At 33.6% G+C, this 25,651-nt stretch overlaps 1 protein-coding gene across 3 annotated transcripts in view; it reads left to right on the top strand.

Moving 5' to 3' along the window:
* Positions 1 to 25,651, top strand: part of LOC123674631 (lachesin-like) — a 115,341-nt gene that overhangs the window by 6,397 nt on the left and 83,293 nt on the right. For all 3 annotated transcript variants that reach the window (XM_045609569.1, XM_045609568.1, XM_045609567.1), the window contains exon 3: positions 23,948 to 24,084. In XM_045609569.1, coding sequence (XP_045465525.1) covers positions 23,948 to 24,084 — 137 coding nt within the window. The remainder of the gene's footprint in view (positions 1 to 23,947; positions 24,085 to 25,651) is intronic.

Genomic DNA, 25,651 nt, shown 5'->3' with positions numbered 1-25,651 from the left:
TGCGTATTGATTCTGGAGACCTATGTAAATAATCTCCTGATACATGCATCTCATTACAACTCTTTCGATTGAAAAATTCGATCTTGTGGTTTCTCCGTTATTTCCAAATCAATTTTTAGATAAAAAATTTATAAAACATATCTAGATTCGAATTTTGTAGAAATAAGTGAAAAGCATAGAAATAATCAGATTGACGGAAGGACACTGCTCTTGTTATAGAAAGCTCAATTTTTCTGTGTTCATCAACAGTTGAAACCATAGAAATATTGAGACTCTTAGGTGAAAAGAGGTTTTTGGCCATTTTATATTATTTATATTGATCCGAATCATACGATGTTATATATTTTTGAAATCAGAAAAAATTAAGCTTTCAGAAAATGGCACAAAAATCTAGTGTTCCCATTTAAAAAAACATAACTTTGGGTCATAGCTTCGTAATTAAAAACCCTTTTGAAAATACGAGCACGCCACTGGATTCTACGTAAAAAAGTGCCTGTATAATGTTTTAATTTCAGAGCTCTATCATGAGTATTAGCGGAGATATAACTGTTTTTCGATATCGCCATTTTTCCAATTTTCGCTTATAACTCGAAAACAAAAGAAGGTGGCTAAAAATGAATACTACCCTTGTTAGTTTCTCAGAAAAAGAGATCGAGAAGTGGGTATCAGATTTTGTCTATCTCCTCTGGTTCAAAAGTTGTAGTGCTAAAACATCGAAATTTGCCCACCCTGTACATCATGATTGTTCAATTGAGGAACAAAAAAGTCAGTAATCATGGCTCTATAGCGGTAACCATTGACTGTAACCTTTTGGCCAGCATCGTTTTCAATGAAGTACGGAGCAATTATTTCACCAGCCCATAAAGCACAGCAAAAAGTCAGTTTTTCTGGATGTTACGGTGTCTCGACATACACTTCAGGATTATCATCACTCCAAATACGGCAGTTTGGTTTATTAGCGTAGCCATTCAACCAAAAGTGAGCTTCATCGCTAAACAAAATTCGCTTACGAAAATCGGGATGAACGGCAATCTTGTTTTGGGCCCATTAATCGAATCTACGCCTTGTTAGGTGAGCGCGTGGCTTCAATTTTTGCACGAGTTGGATTTTGTGGCACGTAAAACAAGATCTTCTCGCAAAATCGTCCATAAAGATGATGGACAATTTCCAATTCCTACGCTACGCTCTACAGCAGCAATGGCTTCTTCTGTTGACGTCTCTGTGGATGTGTATTAACATTTTTAGTAAACGTGGTGCAAAAAAGGTCCACACTCAGTCGAATTAATTGCTCTGATGGACGATTATGTTGACCCTAGTGCGCAATACGTATTTCGAACAGAATCATTATTTTCAAAACGAATTTGCACAAATTAAAAGCGTTGTTCAGGCGTTTTTCTATTCATGTTGAAATGCCAGACCAAACTGAACACAAATCACTAGACAGCTGACAAAATGGTCGCAATTAAAACAGTGTTGCCAATTCAAATTTCTATAGCTCTAAAAAAACCCCGTTATATATTATTCATCAATAAAACAGCAACACAAAGATTATTCGTGAAATTTCGATTGGATTGTTTTGAAGAAGTTTCTACACATGCCTTGAGTGTACTTATAGAAGAAGTCACATAGACTGATATACAGGGTGTTCTGATTTGTTACCGACAAACTGAAATGGGTGATAGATCATATCATTTTAAGCAACATGGGTCCGGAAATGCTTCGTTTCCGAGATACAGGGTGTTAAAGTTGAAAAAATAATTCGCGTTTTGTCTAATATGTTTTGACTGCTTCGAAATCCTTTCATGAAATTATTCCTATTCAAATATTAAATTTAAATTCATGTTGAAAATTTCTAAGGCGAAATGCATGCGGATTTTCTATTGCCCACTAGTAGAAGTGGTATGCTATGTAATTGTTGTTTTTAAGTGTTCTGAATATTCTGTTTCCTGAAATATTGCGTTGTTGGGATGCTTTACGAATACTGAGTTTTTATTTTCTTCGAAGGTCTGTAAAATCCTATTTCTCTGTAGATGATTTCTTCTTTGTATGCTTCGTTCGGGCCTTTGGTAACCAATACCATTTTCCTGTATTTGTTGATAAGCTATTAACTTAGTTAACTATAATTATAATTAATGACATCTGAACCTAACACACTTTAAATCTGTCATTGTGTATAGCCATTTTAAATCTATTGCCGCAACAATTGTTGAATGTAAAACAATCAATCATTCGAAGATGTCATTTGTGCATTCAACAGAACGGTGGACATTTCGAACACCTTCTTTAAAAATTATTGTGTTATTTTGTTTTGTTCTAAATTGTTACTTCTGAAAAATATTTAATTTAAAATTATTACAAATTTGTTTCTACATGTTTTAGAGATTACAAAAATATGGATTTAAATGCGTTTTTCTCTGAAACGGTTACCCCTAGCAACTTAAATGAGTTATACCTTTTTTAACTAGAAAAGTCAGGGGAATCGATTTTTAAATCGACCACAAATTTGAATTTCTCACCTCAAAAAACCCTATGTACCAACTTTCATGCAATTATTTGGAATCACTCGAAAGATATTTAAGAAAACGCGAATTATTTTTTCAACTTTAACACCCTGTATCTCGGAAACGAAGCATTTCCGGACCCATGTTCATTGGAACTTTTTTGCTTAAAATGATGTGATCTATCACCCTTTTCAGAAAAATCAGAACACCCTGTATGTGGAGAGATCAATAAGGTTAACATTGCGAAAATATTTCTATGGAAAACGTATTGGCGTGGCTCCTTTAGCTTCCTGTTTAGTCATGACGATATGATGATCCGAAAATGCGAAAGATTATTTGAAAGAAATTATGCGCAAAATAATCTTCCAATGGGTGACATTTTGTGATGATTGTATCGTCGGAAAAATTTTAGTCAATATTTCTAGTGCATTTCAGTGGTATATTTTAGTCATGATCAGTTGATGATTGATGAATTCACGCTTCTAGGGCTGTGATGTTTTCATGTGTTTGCAAACTTTTATGTCAAAACCGGTTCTCAAAGAAGTGCAGATCTGTCACTCATATATACATTACTCCTTGATTTCCGAATAGTTTCAGGATCACGAACTTCGGTATTAGGATTTAACCCGAACCGGATACGAATATCCCACCGTGTAGCCACATTACTTCCCCTGTTTTAAAAGAAAGTCTTCTCACAAAGCTCCTGTGCTGATCTGAAGACGGTTAGGTCACCACCTGGAACGGTATTGTTCCCTGACCTAAGAGCAACTAATTTCTTGAAACTAAGGGCAGCATTGTATTCCATTTTGAATAGGGTGGTCCGAATTCGATTTCTAATGATATCTCTAGAAGTACTAGGCTAAGATTGAAATGGACGGTCCATTTTCGACAGTTTTTCGAAATATGAACCAATGACTGCACTGGAATTATCATTTTCTCACAAATAACTGTTTATGTTTATCTGTGTTGAATATAACTCAAATATTTTTTTATGCTACTTTCGGAAGGTTTCTTGATCTGATTACAAGAATACAAGGTCTGTGACTTTATAATTTTGAGCCAATAGATATTCTTATTTACCATTTCTCGGATAACGCATATATTATTATGAGGTTTGCATTAGAACATGAACCTTCGCCGATAATACAGTTGCTTATTTGGTTAATTTGTTTCTATGCATATATTAATTGTTTTTTTTCTCTGCATGCATTGAGTCAGCTTATTGATTTCTTTAGTTTTTAGGCTTACATAGGACTTAGTCCTCAGCCTTCATTTATATGTAATAATATTAATAACTAATAATATACAAAAATCGAAAACAATATCAAAATTGACTTAATCTTTCAAGAAATATACCCAAGAATTTCGATAGTAACAAGTAAAGCCTCAAACCCACCTATTAGATTATTTTGAATGAAATTTCAATCAATCGCACCTTAAACTTTGTAAAGTTAAACATTTCTGTCAAATTTTATCGAAACTTTTCAACTCTTTCATCACTTTTTATGTCACATAGTATTTTCCAATTTCACAAAAATATATCAATCGAAAATGAGAATATTTTTATTTACAGAATCATTTGAAAGTCGGTATGAATTTCAGGCATATTTTAACCTGAAAAGCGGAAAAAATATTCCGAATCTTTTTATAGTGGAATCTTGATAGGAAACATGGCATACGACAAATTTTTTAAATCACAAATTCGTGACATATCTGAATAAAGATGTCGAATACGTGTTCGAATAAGCTTGTTAATTAGCAATATTGAAAATGACAATATTACAAATGAATTGGTTATGCCGATGTACCCAAGAGAACAAATAACTTCAATATTAGGTACAAATTTCGAATATCATAACTCAAAACCTGAAAATGACAGACCGGTTTTATTATAGTCTTCGACTTAGACCCGAAAAAGTATGTTAAAATTGTGCCATCAGATTCATTCTGGATTTGACAGTTCTCGAACCGCACAAGATAACTCAATTAATTAATAATTGTTGTAATGACATGTTCAAATATCTTCTAGTGAATAATACCTATTGATGTCATCTAATGCTACTATCCTGAAGAAATTCATTAATGTTGGAGAGATATACATAAACCATCCTTGTGAAATGATATCCATGATAGTATTGTCAACATAGGAACAGTAGATGCGCTACCACCATATTATGATGTGACAGGTTTATGGCTATAGGGCCTCTACGATATCCAGGATCATCGAATTTCGCAAAGCTCCTTCTGTTAACGCAAATGGCCTCGGCATAAGTCGGACAAATCTTGACCCACGGCAGGTCGAAGGATAATACCCAATGGTGCCTTATAACCTGCAACTTTATGCTCAACTTGTAAATCTCATTATCCTTAATCTCGGGGGCCGCAATGCTCCCGCCGTGTTTTGTGCCAGTTGCCATCTCTCCAGATCGTTTCTCTTCATCTTTGCTAATTATTCAAGAAATATACATTATTCAGCTTCGTTGGGAATCTCAGCGTTATTGTTCCACTTTGAGATCGGGATGGAAATCTGCAGCAGCTCTGCAGCCTTCAGCTATCTATTACAATTTAAGACTGCTGGATTGTTAAATTTTGATTGTCAACAATTCCGGTTTGTGAGTTATTGAAACTTCCGAATTAATCTTGTCAATTGGAGAGTTCAATCAATCTGAATTTATTTTTTAATATGATGGAGGGAGACTGTTGCTCTTTATGAGGAAAATTCTAATGAAAAATGCCCGAATATACATAAAACGGAGCTCATAAGTTTGAGTGAATTTCGTTCGATTTTTGCTGAGCCAACATCGGAGATGAATATTCAGGATGAATCTATATACATACACATCATTGAATATAAAAGTTATGAGTTCGAAATTTTTCATTAGAATATTGAATTCATCTCTTTTATTTTTTGGGTCTTGTATTCCTCGTAGGATGAAAATGCAAATTTACCTTTTATGGTTTATTGATATTTGATCATGAAGGAGAAATATCAACAAAACAAAATATCATGCAATATTCTGCGGCAAGATTCGAACCCGAGGTTTTTTGGATGAAAATTTCGAAAATTTGTAATTCGTACAATAGCTGAGATTTTGCATCAAAAAATATTTGAGTTAAAATCATCCTGGCACTACATATTTTCTATTTCGTAATATAGTTGTGTTGAGTTTTTGAGGAATTAATCTTTCTTTTTTGTTTCCTTAAATTTTTTCCTTTTTTGAAATGAACGTATTGTGTTCTCAAGAATAGGGGATCAACAAGGTAAAGCAAAGTCTTTCATTCCAGATTTCATGCAAATGCACTTATAGTTTCCGAGAAAAGCTCTGGACGGCTGACAGATGGTCGTTTTTTATTCGATGTTGTGTTATCATATTTAGTAATCCTTTGGATTTACTGATGCTAACAATATTCTATCTAGAGGTAGTCGGTATCCTTACCAGGGTATGGCCATTGCGGAGCCCTGATTTAAATCGCATAGGAGATCTCTGGATATTCTTAGGATAATATTACAAATGGAACGTTACTTAAATATTTTGGAAAACGTACCGCAGAGCCTGATGGAAATTTGGGAACAAAATGACAAAAAAAAACTTTTATTTTAAGTATGGTTCGTCGTTGCGAATTCGTCCCAGTGATGGAAATGATCGATATTGACACTATCTTTTATCGTGTTTTTTTTATTTTGTTTCGTTTTTTCGTAACTGAATAGGAATCTTCATTTTCTATGAAATAATGTTATGCTATGAAATGTGTTTCTCGAGTAAGTTTAATCGAAACTGACACACTAGAGAGTGTTAAAAATTTTATGAAAAAAAAAAGCCTTATTGTGACACCCGGTATTTTCATGAAATAGCGGTTTTTATGCGCATATGGTTCACATAATAACGTTTAGAAGAAAATTGCAAATCATCGAAAAAAACGTCCTTATCGGATAAGTAGTTTCGAAGAAAAAGTATCTTGGCTGATTTTAAGCGGTGCATTAATTTATTGGCAGAGTATGTTTAAAGAATATAATATTACAGGGAACTCGACAGGGAATGATAAACAATATATTGCTAAATCAGCACAAATTTTGAATTTTACCCATCCCAAAATGAAAAATATAAAAATTTCAGGAGGGGTTCATTGTTTCACGAACCATTTCGAAATTACGTCATTGGAAATAATAAACCAAAGTTATAGGAATCAAATATCTCAAATTCCAGCATGAATTTCCAGGAATTTGCAATTTGAATGATTTCATTGAGGATTTTTGTGTCATACATCGGTTAAAATTTATAACTTTGAGTTAAATTGTTTCCAACATATAACTTTTATTATCCTTACGAGATTTCATTTTATTTTCGTCAATGTCGGGAGCCATTTATTTCTTCAAGCTTGATCAAGTCATCTTTATCTCCTGTCAGGATTACATGTCATCAGCGAAAGCCAGAGGATCGATTTCCCCCTCAATTTAATGCCTCCATTTGTTTCATGTATTATCTGTAATAAATCTTCTATGAAAAGATTAGGAAAGCGGGGAGATAACCTATCTGCCTATATCACTCCTGCCTTGATGACATATCATTAACTCAAACTTTTCGATCTGATACTGCAAAATGTGTAAAACGTTTGAAGTTTTCGTGGAGAAATCCTAAAATAAATTTTCAATCTAGAGAGCATTTTTCCGTTGGTTACATTCCACTATGATTGAAGGGTAGAAGTGGAATTATTATTTGTTAAACTTATTCTTTCATAATAAAAAGAAGATTTTGGATTTTCCAGGAGATTTCATAGTCCTGAACTATGATTGAATTGAGGTTTCAAGATCTCAAGCAGAATCACAATCCAAAGTCAAAGTCAAATGTTGAGATATTTCAAGTTGCAAAAAAATATTCAGAATGTGAAAGTTACTGTGGTTTTAAAATGCTATTCATACTGGATACGCCTGTAGATATAAACTCATAAATTTCCTCAATATTATCAAAGATGTAAGAGCAGAATGAATATGGAATTTCAGTGTATTATCACAGAATCTAGAAAATTTTAGGTCCTTCCAAAGCTGCCCTTCGAGCATACAAATTTCACAATGGAGTCATCCTTTCACGGGCAAATAAAAAATGTATAGAAACTGTACGTGAATAGAAATTCGTTCCCAAACTATCCAGTATCCTCGGAAAAATAACCAAATCCATTTATTGGATGTGTAGGAGGCTGCTTCACACCTACCAAAATTGCATATCCAAAAGTTCGAAGTTCCGAAAACTCACATGCCAATATTTCATTCGAATAATGCACTTGCTCCGATATTATGACCTCCAGGTTTATGGATTCCTTCACAAATTCAGAATTCCACCTCGATCTGGGGTAGCTTATTGTGAAGTGGAAGGCTGAACTATATATTGAGGGGGAGTTTTCACGGAAGTGGAATATGAAACTTCTTGGAAGAAATGACAGAGCTTCTGGGTATATGAATGAAATGGAGTAGAAGCTTTGATCCTGTTTGTTTTAGTACATAAGAACGAGAAGGCATTTTATATATTAGAATGCGAGTCTCAATTTAGTTGATTTAGGTGTTGAAATATCGAACTTGGAATGGACCGAGAACTTAAATTTGGATGTGTTCGAAGAAAATCATTCTACCAATACTTCGCTCTCAAACCTTAGCACAATTTAATTCCTTTGAATGTCTGAAATAATAATGAAATGGTTCAAAATGATGCAATTTTTGGTAAAATACCAACTATGACGAATCTGCTCAGACATATGAGATTATCTATTCTTCAAGAATTTTGATACTGTTTGCCCATTTGGATTATTTTATTATTATTTTTATTATATTCCCTACTTTTGTAGAATAAATCTCAATTTCGAACAAGATTTTATGGAAAAAAAATTGAGTACGCATTTTCACAGAAGAAATGATTTGTATCATTCATTGCCACAAATAAATCATTTCCATAAAGTGGGATGAAATTTTAGTATTTATTTTCAAAAGATATGGTTTTAGAGTTCATCCCACTAGTGTAGAGCGACTAATATTCGATTATCAAGCCGAATCGTAGGCTGCAAATGTGAACATCCCCACTTCGTCATTGATTATAACAAACACTAGTTAATTCAACATCGTATCTCGTGTTCTTGTTTTTTCATTGAAAAATGAAGAATCTCGGTAATAACGTTGATTATGCTATCTTGCCGTATACTCAGAAAATGAACTCTAGTTCATGAAAGTATACTAACGTTCGCCATTCATCGTTTATGTCTCTTTTTTACAAAAGAATCATTCCATGATTTCAGAGACAAACTGTTTTTATCAGAGACAACGATGTTAAAATGAATTCCCATACTGAAAATAAGTATTCAACAAAGAATCCCGTAAAAAAAACCTATTGAGCATAACTATTGTTTTGTCACATTGAGCATATGTAAAACAAGTAGCCCCATTGAAATTTTGTATTTTTCCATAATTTTGAAAGCTTAATCCAAGACGAACTCAATATCGAAATTGTTCAGAAATGAGAAATATAGATAATATGATATGAGATTTCATTTTATTTCATTGACCTAAGAATTTTTCCTCGAATCCAGAATTCTTTGAACTATTGTGCTCTCTTTCAATCTTCTACGGCATTGAGAATTAATCTCAAGTGTTGTCTATAAGGAAAATTGAAAAAATTGTTTAACCACTTCGGTGCACGAATAAATGGGAACTCTCTCGTCTCTTTAACTCTCAAATTTATCTGGTCTGGCACGCTTTCAGCAATTTCCCGCAATTAAAATACTCATTCAATTATTTTCTCTTGTAAGTTTTGCTGGGAGCAATTACGCGTGAATTTAGTACTTTCTCTCTGTGGAAATTCAGTCTCACTGCTCCCTGAAATATTTCAACGGCTTTCGTGTGATCAAACAAGAAGAGTTTACCTTTATAATTCAACACTCAAAACGAGGTATGAGAGGGTAAATATTTCGTGCAGTGAACATCCATTCGATGATTCATTTTTGCTGCAATAGCATTTCGAGTAACTAGAATATGGAGGAACTAAGTGACTTTATTTACTTAATTGCTTGACGATGATTATTTGTACGAGTGTGTACTTTGAAATGTGAATTCAGTGCAATTTAAAATCTCATTCCTATGTTTATTTCACTGAATGACAAGTTCAGGAGAATTGTAGAGTTCTATTTTCGTTAAAGACTGTATCACTAAGCAGAATCGATCACTCTTTAGTTTAGAAGATGTGATTTCAAAAAGGAGCATAAAATTAGTTGTTAGTGGGTGAAGGATGGAAAAATATTAATGAGGAATTCAAAGGGTGGAAAGGTGTTTATGACGATTTCGATAAATCGACGATAAGCAGTAATTCAAAAAATTTCAAGTTAACAATATTTTGCCAAAATTTGCAGGAAATGAATGAGAAGCTCAAGGCTGTTAGTTGAATGTGAGCATTTATAACTAAGATATGGGACATGGATAAATGAATCCAGTTGAAATATACATACATGGTATAGCAAAAAGTAAATGATTAAAATATGGAGAAAGTAACGAAGGGTTTGAATTTTTTTTTAATAAATTTGTCAATTATGTGTTTGTCCAACGCGATTATCTATACACTCCCTAACACATCTAGGCATTGATGCAATTAGATGGTCTATTTCTTCTTGAGGGATACTACCCCAAGCTACCTGTACTTCATGTCTCAGAGCCGCCAAAACCGTGGAGGTTGGGGTAAATTTACAATCCTTCTGCCCATGATGTCCCAAACATGCTCCATGGACGAAAGAGCGAGGGATCTGGGAGGCTATGGCTATGGCTATCACTTCGAAAAAGTTCAAACTAACTCTGGCAACATGAAGTCGGACATTACCTTGCTGAAATATTGGATTCTCGAGCCGGTTATGGTCGAGAACATATGGCTACACTATTTTTCAAAGGTCACGCAGCGCTGTCATGTTACCTCGAATAAAGACTAAAGGTGATCTACTTGCATGTGCAATAGCTCCCCATACCATAACACCTTCTGTCCGGTGTACAAGACGCTCAATATCAAACTGAGGTTCACGTCTTTCTCCACGACGTCGTCTAACCCTTCTTCGGCCATCATTCGCACCCAAGGAGAATCGAGATTCATCAGAAAAGACGAGCTGATACCGTTCCACATTCCAATATTGACGTTCTCTGCACCATTGTAATCGTTGCCGGCGATGCTCAACCGTCATAGGTAACACAAGATGGGGTCTATAATGCTGCAGTCCAAAAGACCTTATCCGGCGGTATTCCGTTTGGACAGTTACAGCTTACAGGATGGCCTTGTTCTCCTAACTATTCATCAGCCAAAGATCGAGTTGTCGCAAATCAGTCTCTAATGGCCATAAGTCTCAGATGTCGATTTTGAACTCCATTTGTGCCCCTTCGACGTCCGATGCCTACTCCTCTTCGATTTCGGGCATTATCAAACCAAGCTTGACAATATCTCATAACAGTAGTTGGATTTCTATTCGTACGGTTAGAGATTTCTCGAAATAAGAACCCCACCTCCCGTAGACCAATAATTCGATCTCTCTCAAATTCACCTAACTGGCGCTAAATTCCGCGTACACGTGCTCTAGGTGGAAAAACCTTCACGGTTTTTTCTCCAAATTCAATAATTTATTCCTTGCTATACTATCTATGTTTCATAAAAAAAATTGAAATTTAAACAACTCCTCCGGGATATTACAGTTTCTTTGTCATTCAGTTTATATAGTTGAATACCACAGGCAGATGATTCGTCATCTCAGAACAAAAATCTAAAAGTGTACCTGAATTAGGATTATTCACATATAAAGAAAATGGGTGTTTCTCTTTTTGAAGAATCCCCGACGACAAACAGAGGTATCACATAAATATCTGACCCTAAAGTTGTTTTTCAACATGGGAGTGTAAATCTCCTAGTATTAGATACAGTCTTATTTGGGATTTGGAGAAAATCGGCCGCTTACCGAGTCCTCTGTTAGAATGGATTCTTGGGAGATTTACACCTTATTTATTGACTTTGGCAATATATTGTTCTACACAAAAGCAATATATCTGGTGAAAATACACCTTACTTTCGTGAACGAATTTGGGATGTTTTATTGGCCCCTGTATAGGATTCTCGCATAGCTTTCTACTACCCTTATTTTTCTTTTTATTCGAGGGCATTTTGGGGCAATGAGGGGAAATACATCCCTTCCCGAAAATCAAATCACCTTTTCTGGGTTCTAAATGAACAACATTTACTGAAAAACTGATCGTTCTTCTGCTTGAAAGAATGCTCCACATTATTTTGATGTGATAAAATATAACTAAGTATTTTGAAAATTCATTCACAAAATATGTATTCGATGTTCCAAATTTGTTGTCTATTGGAAGGATTGCAGACATTCTTTGAGCTAGAATAAAATGAATAGCACATTTTCGGGCTCGATTTTTGAGTAAATTAATAACTAATGTTTTCAGGTTATAAAAGAAAATTAGAAAATGCCGTGAATGAAATATTTTCATGACTTCTTCATTACTGGTGCTATCAACATGAAACGTTCTACAGGCACTTTTTTCAGTAGATCCCATTGGTGTGTATAATCATTTTTTTTTAAGTTCTTATGCAAATTCGTGTTCATTTTAATGTTAACCATAAGATCTTCTATAACAAATGAAATTACTTGTTTTTTCGCTTTTTAAGGATATTCGTCATGATATAAAAATTTCTGATTAAAAAACTATTTGAAGTTTCAGTTTCTCGCGGCAAATCAAGCAAGTGCCTATCTATAATCTTCAGATAAGTGCAAGTGCCTTCAGATAATCAAATTGTTCAGTGGCCACGAAGGCCTCTGGATTTAACACCAACATGAGATTGGAATGGCTAGGGATATAAACCCAACCGTTCAATGGCAGAGTTATCATATTTATTCAAATTTATTGAGTGGAATATCAATTTGCTCGTGAAGAAATATAAAAAAAAATTCAATGATGTTTCATTTCTATTCAGACCATAAAGTACAAAGTAAAATAGGAGATTTTGAGGATAATTTCCAGAAAGAAGTCCTTCAAATATGGGCCCGCAATCGCTCCGTTTTCGAGGTAGACAGTGTTACTCCCAGTCATTTTTTTTTGTGATATAATTATAAATTATATGAACTCACATCTCAAATCACTTACTGGATCTTCATTATTATTGGGACTCTTCTGAGGTTTACTAAAAATTGTTTGATTTTTTTTTCTCGAAATCTGTAGCAAACACGATGAAGCTACAATAAACCAAAATGTCTACCAAAAAATATTCTGGAGAAGAAAAGCGGACACTTTTCCAGAAAAAATCAACCCTATATTTGAACTCAAAATTAGCATAGCACATAATGAAAACTTTGAATTAGAATATCTTTGCCATATTTTAGTTGAACGTCTTGTGAAGGGAAGCTACTATGAGAAAAACCTCAAAAAAAATGAATAAACAACACCCTGTATCTCTAGAACAAAGTGTTCCGGGCCCATGTTGATGGGACTTTTTTTTCTTAAAATTACCCGAAAAACCTGTCATTTTTATTTGAAGCCCCAGGTTAGGCAAACCCTGTATGTTGCCTTGTTACCAGTTTCCTCTGTAAAGAAGGAATTCGGTAATAATGGCTACGATGAAAGGGATAAATACGTGACTTCACCTACGGGACCTCAGGCAGGAACAACTGCATTTCGATGCATTGTTTGTTCCACGTTAACCATAAAACATCTTACGGAAACTCAAGCAGATCTCAATTTAACCGCCTTTTGAGGCATTTAACTTAACATGCAAGACTGCATGTTATACAAATTGGTGGAAAAGCACTTGCAAGCAGGGAGATATTTGGATATTGTTATCTACTAGTGTTGGGGATGTAACTTTGGTACATGTTTATAAGCGGGTGAATATTGTAAGTAAATTGTCCCTAAGAGATATGAGTGAGCGACATGCTTCCCTATTCTTTTTTCGATATTCTTTTTGACTTTTCTATGATACTGATGACGCAATAAACACAAAATTTTTCACAAAGCTTGATATCGTTATGCACAACATACGCATAAAATCTCTCCTTGATAGAATATGTTGTCATGAAAATATTAGGTATTTTTTTCACAATATTGTCTGTGGTTCTGATGATGTGATCAGTCAAACTTCATTGTCTAATACCATTTCCGGTTCAAAATTGTAGAATTGCTGTCATTGTTATGAAATGATTGAGTGATTTGTTCAGAGAACGAGTGCTCATAAAGACCTTGAAAAATCATCGTTTTCAAGTCATTTTGTTATATCTCTGAATATGTTATGCAATAAAAATTTGTTGGCATGGAATAGATCATGTCATTTTGTTTCGATATAACTGAATTGTCAAACCTACCTGAACTCGACGAACGTTTCAACAACTCATAACAGAAAATTGGAAGCTTATTATTTATTGCTCGAGTCATAAAACCCCCAAGTAGTCTATTCACATTCACATTGACGTTATTTGACTTGGATGAGATTGTATTGAGATGTTCCTTCTGAGAGAAGGGACACCGTAGATAATTAGGAAGAAGCATACAACGCAAGTCGCAAGACGAAGCTATTCAATTTAATTTTTTATTATCGAAATAACTCTTGAATAGGAAAAATATGAGATGCCTTAATCTTCATCCATTTTAATAACCCCACTCCTTGCTAGAATATCATCCAGTTTTCTCGAAGTGCTCTCTACAAAGTATGGATTTTCTTCGCCTGAGAATGAATCTTCACACTTGGGACTAAGAGCATTCCATTTCAAGGATTTCAACTGAACTTTTCATCTGAAGTGAAATCGTCTTCACATCTCACTTGATAAAGTCATTATCCTGTTCTCCATCTGACTCTCATCGACAATTTCAATCTTATCTTCCACCTTATCCATTCTTCTTGTAATAACACCACTCAAATAATCAATTTGTGATGAAGGAAAAATGTCATTTTAATTTTTTTGGAAAATTAGTTGTTGTTTTTGTGATTATATTATGTTATCGAATATTCCATAATTTCAGTGTACCCTTCACTGTGGTGTAATTTCAATTTAACGAAAGTTATGCTTCAAATAGGGTTTCATTATTCATTATGGTACTGGCAGCTCAGGAACAAAATGGAAATTGTGTAACATTAGAAATTCCTTGAGGATTGCGGCTACGTCTATTCGAATATCTAAAGCTGAGTTTATGATGCTGAATCTTGTTAAAAATTATACGAAAAAAGATTCTGAAAGCTGAATGAACAATTTTTGTTCAGAACTATAGAAACAAGTAAAATATTCTAAGAAAAAAAAACACATAATCATGAAATTATAAATACACCTACATATTATATTGCTACAACTTTTCTTTATCGAAAAGTACTGAAACTTTCAATTTGGGAAATTGGAATTTTCGATATTTTATTTTGCTTTTGAAACTGATGATCACAAGATCGTCTCATGGCGCGAGATATTCGTAAAAATTATTACATTGATGATTATAAATAATAAAATACGATTAATACTTTTTTTATGTGCTTCGTAAAACAACGACTAAAACATGTTTACGAATCGATATTATTATCAAAATGGCTTTCATAACAGTGCTCTAGACGGCTCACACATAGACCAAAAATTTATTTTGAAAATTAAATTGAAAATGGGAACAACTTTCAGTCTTGAAAAATTTCTGTCAAGAACTCTTTGAGACCAAATGAGAAACAATAAAATTGAATGAACTCAATTATTCCACAAGATTTGCATCTGCAGTAGTGACGTTCTCGCGAAAAAGTCATACACTGAGAATTTTTTACTTCATGCGACCGAAATTCTTTCATCTTCTACCATAATTTCTTAACAATATATAAATGCATACAATTGTGACTCCTTCCTTTCCCTGAATATAGCGTAGTAGCCTGCGCATCTCTCGAAAGAGCAAAGTCACTATGCTCTGCTATGGAGATTAAAGGTGTATATGCAGGGAACACTGAGTGCCATCAATGCTATAAGTTATAGGAAATTTTGAAAAAAATTCGATGACATTTTGACCTAGCTTAAGATTTTATTTTGTTTTGCCTATTGCTTTCTCTCCCCGAGGGTATCACTCTGGATATTTGCTTTCTTCTCCATGTATTCCATTTGTTGAAATTGTATCGTTAATATCATTATTACTATATATTGTCGAATTCCCAGAATTTTTGAGACTCCACAACGCTAAACAATCTGGTCGTTGAATATCAAATTTTCGATCTGCAGGTATTCGTGCGTCCGAACCTAATTCAAGTGACACAAAGTGGGCAACAAATTGTTTTACTGCCGATGGTATGGTCGTAGATCACGTTGGAACATCGAATTGAATTAGGGTTGACAAGATACCTATCATAGTTTGCGGACTTGTCTACGCGGTCCCTTCCAATTTGGTTCCATTGCTGTGTTAATCATATCTTTTGGAATTGATGATGTTATTAATCGGAACTGTTTCTGCTACATCCGCAGGTAGAAGTGATGGGTAAACAGGGAGTTTGTAGAATAGGATTATGAAGATGACTCGGGTAACAGCTAGACTCGAAGTCCCTGCTTCGCGATAAGGTTTGAAATGGGGTGAATGGATTAATTTCTAGGGGACGATGTACGTGGAGGATTGAAATGGTGATTCACGTTCAATTTATGCTAAATGAAGACGTATACTAGAAAGTCAGTGTCATGAAGTCAGCACTTCAGATGCTATTTTTATTCGCTTCATTTTCTCATAATACATTGAAGACACCTATGCTATAGTTGATACATTGTTACGTTTTTCGGTTAATTAAATCGGTACTTTTTTCTAACACTAATTTATTTCAGATACACAACCATAAACAACTATTTACAGATGATTTATTTCAACTACTACATTAATTTATTTCCACAACTTATATCTACCTGACTGCCGTTTAAGTCGACACTGCCCTCCTCTGCGGCTTCCATTGGTTATATACCGCTGGCATCTCTCTCCAGAAGGGACTGGATATTTCTATCGAGATCTCGGTGCGTCCGGTACCTTCTAACAAGAGGCAGTGGCGTAGGGCTTGCGAGTCTGTTACAATATGCAAAAACAGTAACAGCCATAGCGTAAACAGACACATAAGCGTCCTGAATGAAAGTAAATATAGGTGATTTATTTCGGTCAAAATATTATCTCAACAATTAGTTCACCTATTTTTTTGAAATGTCCGAACACATCTTTGTAGCAATTGAAATATGTTATTCATATAATTGGCTCAACTGAAAGACCTACATTTCTTCGGTGTCTACATATGGTCTTGAACTTCGAAATTGATCATATATTCCGATTGAATGTTTGATATATTTCATATTTTGAATTCAATTCATTCTATCGAATGATTTTGGGGTTCGTTTCTTCTTGCTGTTTCTTTGGAAACTGAAATACCAGTATTAGGTACGTTCAGCAACAAAACAAGGTCTATGTCTATCAGTAGATAATGGAAATAATAGAATTGAGGAAAATGACTTCTCAATACATGCCAAAGAAGCTAAAAAATTTAATTATAATCATTCGATTTATATTGTTATAGCTTTTTTATTCTTGTAAGAGAATCATTTCGGAATACCCGAATGGAATTTAGTAATTCATTCTACAACACAATATATATTGCTCTCCATGTTCAAGAAATATCAGAGCTCATATTATAAGATTATTCTATATTGGGATTACGAATATAGATGTTTGACAAACAACCAGTTTTCACGAGAATTATATTAGATCCAGTATTTCGGGTATCCGTCGATAGATAAAACATTTCGATGTGGAATATATCGTTTGTTATATTATTTTCGTGATTCCAACAGAAATAACACAGCACATTATTTTTTTTCCTGAAAATGATCTGAAAATCATCGATAAACGTCAGAAGAAGGATGAAGGTTAGCCTCAGGTATTCAGGTAACTGTAGAATATATGAGCCTGAACTTCGGGGAATAAAGAGATTATTAATGAATGTATATTATGTTATGTATGAGTGTTTATGTTATGTCTCGCATGGAAATTATTGTATATTATGTTCGGATATCTATTCACTATCATAGGGCTTATATTTCGGAAAATACTAAAATTTGATTAATCGGCTCTTTGATTATTCAAAATCATTTACCTTGGAAAAAAATCAAAGAACGTTACCTAATACTTGGAAGACCAGCAAGGTATAAATCCTGATTTTTCCATGCACCCTTAGTGGCGAAACATTGCGAAAAATACTAGAAAAAAGTCGATAAGCAAAAACTAGGCCTTCATCTAAAACTGTTCACAAATGCCTACTTTCGGAGCATAAATGAACTAACAACATGAGCAAGTATTCATTATGTTATTAGAGACATTAAAGAAAGCAATTGTATTGAGTATCGGTTGAACTTTATCTGGAACGTATTTGGTTTTTCTTCCTTTGCGATCTTTGCCAAGCGGTCATCCGATATTGCACATGGTCTCTCCATGATCTGATTGTGGGAAATTTGTATGAACATTTTATTTACGCACCCTGTATCTTGAATATGGATGCCCTTCCGCAACTATGTTATTGAGAGGGCGAAATTATAGGTATTGAAATAATCTTCATAAGATAAATACCTATATAATTGAAGATGAAAAATATTCTTGTTTATTTTTGACGAAAAAATAGAATAATTGATGAATCAAATAATAAAATGAACAAATGAAATGAAAATATTTTTAAAACAAATAGACTGAAAATCTGGATTCTCACTCTTATCCTGGGGTTCTCGAGTCACAATTGGATCGTTCATCCCATTAAAATGATTACTTAAACCCACTGGAGTGGATTGCTCAACCTTTCACGTTGAATTATCCTTTAAATTATATCTGCCCCTCTAAGCAAAGAGGAAACCTCTGGAAAATTTTCTTTACTCTACCCGGGACATCTGTTTCAAACAATCGCAATACAGAAAAGAGGCCTCTTTTATTCGAATCGGTGCAATAGATAAAATAAATGTTAATAATAATAAATGATTCGAATACAATAAGTACAAGTTCCAAAATGAATAGTTATTAATTTTTAAGTTTCGTGAAAGTAGTTACTTTCACGAAACTTCGATTGTCTTCACAATGAAGGTTTTATTTTTATGGAAACTTCTCTATCAATAAATTGACATAGATTTCATTTAGGTGAAATCTGTGTTGCTTCATTCATTAATTTAAAATTGAAGACCACCCTGAAAATATAAAAAAAATATATCATATATTAGACCAACAACCCAATCAGAAAAATGCCATATTTTCAGTTTCATTTTCCTCATTTCCTAGGATGAATCATCCAATTTCTAGAAGTTCTTCCTTCGTGTTTCATCTTCTTTCGATTCTCCAGAAAATTTCTTGTTATTTCGATCAATCTAGAATTGCCGTTGTTTCATGAATTTGAGGATACCGGAGAGAAAACTATACAATAACCGAACGGAAATAAGATATCCTCCTGAGTCCCGACATAATATTAAAGGTGATATAAAGGTGATATTTGGGATTTCGGTTCATTTAACACTGAAAACGTCACAAAATTTTTTTGAAAAATTTTATTCAAGGGGAAGTACAAAAAAAATAATGTCCAATGAGATGGACATCAGGACGATATCATTATAGATTATTATGCAAATGAAAATTTCTGAAGCAATTATTGCTACCTGTCAAGCACAAAAATAGGCTACATTTCTCACAATAAAATTTAGTTTTCAATTTGCAACCTGGATTTTTACATCTGACTGCGTTCTTGAGTTCACTCGCCACAATTGGTAGATGTAGATTTTTCCCTTTTGAAGCAGATGGGGAGGAAACTTGCGAAACAGACATGTGGAAACTGTTTCTGGTTATTATTGATGGTAAATCATTTTCAGTGGCACTCTCCAGGTTCGCAATTTCAAATAGATAATTTGCATAAGAAATCTTGAAATCGAGAAATTTCGAAATTTCTGCAGATCTGTCACCTAACGAATCTTGTACAAGCGGTCGAGCGTTTTTCTTGAGGTGTGACATTGTTATCGATCACTACTTTCAGATTATTCCTAATCAAGAAATATCGATCCCTGGTCATTGCAGTAGCTATTGCACTTACTTTAGTTGTTTTTGCCCAGTACATTCTTACTTGGGGATATTTCAAACATGACATCAAAATTGTAATAGCTATAAACTTTTTAATTTCTGGTAATATCAGATTCATTGATTTTCCCCTCTCTTCCAAAAATTTCACATTCGTGCAATCACAAATATTCTGGAGAATCTCATCATCCAGATACATTTTTAAATAGTCCTGAACTTTCCAATCTCTGCGAGATTCGACGTTGTCAACAGGTTCTTCAAACACGAAGTTTGGTGGAATAAAGTTTTTCAATAATTTCCAATTCATGCGGTTTCTGTTATAAACCCGTTCAGTAGTTATCCTTTCTCTAATCACACTTAGCGGCTCGTCATCAGAATCTTCTTCAGACAAAATGTCCTCAGGAGCGTCCTCAATTTCCTGGATATCTTGCTGAATCTCGAAATCAACTTCATCATTAGAAAAATCATCTAATTCTAAGTCTGAACAGTCGGCATCCAGAAGTTGTTCGATTTTTTCATCGTCTACTCCGAATCTCAGTCGTTTTTTCGTCCCGAAAATCGCTGAAAGAGAAATTATCGTTATGTGCAAAAAGTTTGAGTATGACCTACTGTCCAACTGGATGGACAGGTACAAAAATAGTCATTTTTTGTTCAATAACACTTGTAGTAAAAAAAAAATGATTTGATTACATTCTTAGAATACTAATGCAGTGACACAAACAAACATCACACATAAAATAGGAAAAAATCAATACTTACAGTCAATAGTTGTAGGACGAAAGGCGGCCATCATGAACAAAATTTTCATAAACAAATAACAGCGCACTGTGGCATAACAGCAAAACAGCTGGGCATGCAACGCGTTCGTAAATTCATCCAATACGTTGGACCGAAGGATTTACTGTCGTAAATTCACTACAATATTAATAATACGCTTGAATCTGGATGTCCAACATATTGGACATCGGGACTCAGGAGGATATGCATGCTACAAGGGTTCGATATTTTCTCTTTCGATATGTAGGTATCGTGATAGCTTGCCAGCCAATAGTGCAAAAAGAATGTTGAATAATACAATGTGAAATAAGGTCAAATTACTCTCATTCTTCTCAAATGGAAGGAATCCTGGGCAAAATTATGTGAATATTTCCTGAAATAAGCCTTATCGGCAAAAATGGAAAAAAATTGTTTATAACTCCTTCAATATTGGTTTCCATGAATATTTTTGGGCGCATCAAAAATAATTATTTCACTCTTTCTCAGAAGAAACGTTATGATAAATTGTTTCTCTTATCTGTGGCTAATCCATTCATCCTGACACCTGGTAGAACAAAATCAGAATATTATATTCAGATTCATTTATTATTATTCGTTGGTGGTCAGAACTATTCTTCCACGGATTATTATAAGTTGAATTTGTGATACAGAAAACTGTTCTGCCAACTAATATTTTTCAATGTAAAAATCACTAAACGATAAATTCCGTCAATTTCAATAAAAATTCAGCGAATCAAAAAAAAACTGATATATAATATTCATAAAGAAATCTCATTTTACCACTCATTCGTTCAAAAACTCGTCATTTCGTGGCTCGTTTTTGAATTCTGAACTAGTGGAAGTATATCAATGCCTTCTGCACTTGTATCATAAATAACTATCATCGCAGGTGTACACGTCATACAAAATTATATTTGAACACGAACACTCACAAATAAGTTTTATATATATATATATATATATATATATATATATATATATATATATATATATATATATATATATATATACAGGGTGAGTCTTTGACTTGTACATATATTTTAACCCAAGATTCCTGAGGTCAAAAGAAACACTTTTTTCATTTACCATTTTTTCCGATTCGGCCCTGTTAAAAAGATATAGCCATTTTAAATTTTCAAAATGAGCTAATTCACCCCTGAAAACCGGAACACTGAAGTTTTCTCAAGCATAAGATATACCTCTTGAACCTTGGAAATAAGCTACTAAATTAGAAAAACCATCATAAACTCACGTTTAACATTCCATTTGTTGAACAAAGTAGTGTTTATAATCAAATAAATGAGTTATTCCAATTTCGTTGACGCTAAAGATTAAATATTCTTCTCTTGATTTCTATTTCATTTTCGATAATTATAACGAATTGAGCTCGCTACCACCCATATTAGCTTTGATACTCATATCCATTCATTCATTATATTTCATTTATATGATATCGTTGTTTATTTTTCGTGCAAGAATTAACCTTAAAATCTCAAATAAATAATATTCATCTATGAAAGATCTAACACAGACTATAGTAATCTGTGGTTTTAAGTTTGAATTTCAAATTTCGAGTGATGCCAAATATAAACACAGCAGTTCGGTTCGAATAATCTATGTTCTAAGTTCTAACCTAAAATTTTCATTTACAGTTTACACTGTTATTGTTATAAGATATTTGTTATGAAATGAAGCATTTGATTTGTTCCAACTATCTCATAAAAATATTGAAATGCATCAATATTTTTGAAACCATCAGTATGAAAATATGGAAATATGTAAAATATTCTGGCTCTGTAATCAATGGAAAATGTTAGACTCCACTTGTAATCAAATTTGTTGTTAATGTGTACCTACATTATAGCCAACTTTACTACTTAATTCATCTTGATTTTGGCATTGAAAATAAATGAGAAGTATTCAATGCAAATATCCACAATAGAATATTTGGTTTCTTTCAACTCACCTAATTTGTTTTCACATTAAAACAATTATGGCCCTCTTGGAAGTATGTAAATCATAAGCTCTTAGGATGAATTTATGGAATAGCAAAAGAATAAAAGTATTTAATCTCAATCACATGAAAATTTGTCTAGTATGTACCTAGTCCTAGTGATATGTTTCGATGTGAGTTTGAATGAGCCGAAGAAGAATACAGTATTGTTCGATAGCAGCAGTCTTTAGTGGGATATTGATTGTTGTCATTATAATGGGACTATTTTGTGAAAACTTTTTTAAACATGGGTTTTATGAATAATCTGGACTTTTCAAAAAGAATGTTGATTTTAGTGAAGTATCTTCTTATTATCAGAGCTGTGCCAAAGCTCAGAGATTTTTAATCAAATCGAGGAGTTGAGGTGAGCTTATTCAAATAACTTCATTTTCAAACTAAGTTGGCTAGTACTTCAATTCTTAAATCTGAGACATGACTTCATAGTAAATATTCATTTCTGTGGTTTTTTTTTCCACAATAGAACAGAGTTGCATTCAGCCAAAGTACCCAATTTTTTGAATTTCACAGATAATTTTTTTTTTTAAGATCAAGTTATTCGAAAACGCTTTGTACGAGAAAATATGAAGAATACTTTTATTTTTCAAATTAGCCAAATATTCTTCAATGAACGTTCAAATTACTATTAAGAGTTGGTTTCTTCGAATTTCTGGTATTTTTATGGTATGTTATGTTCATAACAAAGAAACAGAAGAATGTGTATGGAATCTGGTGTTCGGATAAGATGTATCACATCAAAAAAAAGCTATATTTCAAAAATCATTTCCTTCGATACAACCATTTACGAGATATAGCCGAAAATCACATTTTTTTAACGATTTTCAACAGCCTGTATCTTTTTAACCGGGCCGAATCGGAAAAAATGGTAAAGGAAAAAAGTGTTTCTTTTGACCTCAGGAATCTTGGGTTAAAATATATGTACAAGTCAAAGACTCACCCTGTATATATATACTTATAATTACATAAAACATCCATTCTTAGCATTCCCAAGGTGAATCAATTTTTTTTTAATTTGCAATGATAATGAATAAAGAGTGTCTGAATGACCCATTTGTTTCATTATTTTTCATATTGAAACATTAAAAGTAATTTGTATTAATAAATAAGAGCAACCGGTTCACCTATAATGAATATACCCCCCATTCTCAAATACATAATTCAATTGAAAATATTTTTCATCCCCACACGTTTTCTGGAATTCATGTTTAGTGAGGCTATCAATCATAAGAAATATATCTTTCGCCATAAATATAACTTAGGGGTCCCACATTTATTTTTCGGCTTATAAATTTCCTAACTCTTGATACTCTTAAAGGTAATAAATTGGACGCAGATATATCACAATACTGGAGTTCATCAGATTTAAACAATGTTTGCCTCACTATTTTGCTTGCTAGAATACTTACATGCGTTTAGAAAAATGAAGAAAGGAGAAATTGATTGATCAAAAACCTGTTTTCCATTCCATTTATAGAATCATCAAATTTGAGATGAATACGCCTTCAATGTATAGAATACTAGAGTTTTACAATTCAGGAATCGTTGAAATAAAACTTTTTTTTTTTTAAATTTCAGCCGAACAATCATCAGTATCAACAGCAGGTAAACTCCAAGAAACACCGGATTTTGATGGTGTGATAAAAAACATCACCATTGCAATAGGGCGGGAAGCAATTTTGAGCTGTTCAGTTACAGATCTTGGACATTATAAGGTGAGTCAAAACATGTTACCTACACCACTCATGTAATGAAAATTTATAATGATATGTGTTGTTACCTACACTTTTCATGTAATAAAAATTTATAATGATGTTTGTTTACTGGTTTTCATGATTTTTCTGAAAGCAATCAAATTATTCAAATATCCATGACTTTGTCGGATTGCTATTCGGAGTAGACCTACTTGAGGATTCTCTTTCAGTAAACTTTTATAATCATCATAGTTTGTTTATATGTTTGTCGAATTATGTTTACAACAGTGTCTATTCTATCATAGGTCTTGTAACACTATTATTTATGTTTTAAACACTGTATATTTGAAAGGGACAGTATTCTTAGGCATTCATTTCCCAACCAAATACTCATAACAAATTTAAAATTCAAACTGAAAAAACGATATTGAGGCAAAGAAATATCACATTTGAGAGAAGGAATTATTTTCAGACCAATTTCCAATATTGATAGACATTTTCAGGGCCGGCGTTGAGAGTTAAACAGTGAAGCGACCGTTCCAGGCGCTTCTAATTGAGGGGCGGCAATTCGGCCTAGTTTACTGGCCGCCTTTTCATATTTCATCCTTGATTCTTGAAAACAACATAAAAGTTGTTCCGTTCCGTTGCGTTTGTCAATATTCCCTGTAATAAAAAGATCCAAATCGCCTTAGGCGGATAATAATAACAGATAATATAAATAGAATTCCGTATTACACTCATTCAAAGAGGGATAAAATCATTATGTATTTCACAGAGACGAAAAATAACAACAATCTCTTTCGAATTATTTGGAAGCCGATTTTTACACAATAATAGCGAACAATGAAGGATAACGTTCATAGAGAAATAGGAATGCAGGACTATATTCGATGGGTAAGAGTTAGATGCCGCTGTAGGAGGGATCACGTAGATCAGATGAATCTAAACCGAATTGCAAAGTGGGTCAAGTCTCAGAAAGCAGTAATTAGACGACCACTTAGTAGACCCTAAAAAAGTTGGTATGACAGCTGGACATCAACGTCGGAAGAAGACAGATGATAGGGCTCTTACAGAAGGAAGAAGCAAAAGATTGAGCTCAGTTTGGGGCAATATTAAAATTGATAAAAATGGAATTGAAGCAGACGCAGAGGACGGAAAGATCTCATCTTAAATAAGTCCATCAAATGTCTCTGGTGATGACCATCCAAACAATTATGCTAGTAGAGAATGATGTGTTTCTGTAATTAATATTTCCTACGCTACAGTTTCATAAAATGAATGCCAATATCATTTATCGAAAGGTAGGAATACCAAAACCAAGCAACTCCGATTCGACGCCTTCAATTTCCTTTCATCTCATCCTGAATTCAAATATCTCGTGTTCTTCCACAAAATGGCTATTCGCCAGTCCCATTTACAACGGACGCGACAATAAGGACTGAATTGGACGAGCATAATGAGGTCGTCGCTTCGCGGGTGGTGAGAAATCCTTCAGGAATTGATAACTACACCTAATAACATTCCTCGAAGAGAGTTGGGATGTTCTGCAGCCGTATGGACACAAAATGTAATGAAACCTCGATTTCGT

Source organism: Harmonia axyridis, chromosome 3, assembly GCF_914767665.1.
Source record: "Harmonia axyridis chromosome 3, icHarAxyr1.1, whole genome shotgun sequence".
NCBI classification, from domain to species: domain Eukaryota; kingdom Metazoa; phylum Arthropoda; class Insecta; order Coleoptera; family Coccinellidae; genus Harmonia; species Harmonia axyridis.
Note: the sequence above shows the minus strand (reverse complement) of the source record. Positions and strands in the feature narration are given on the sequence as shown.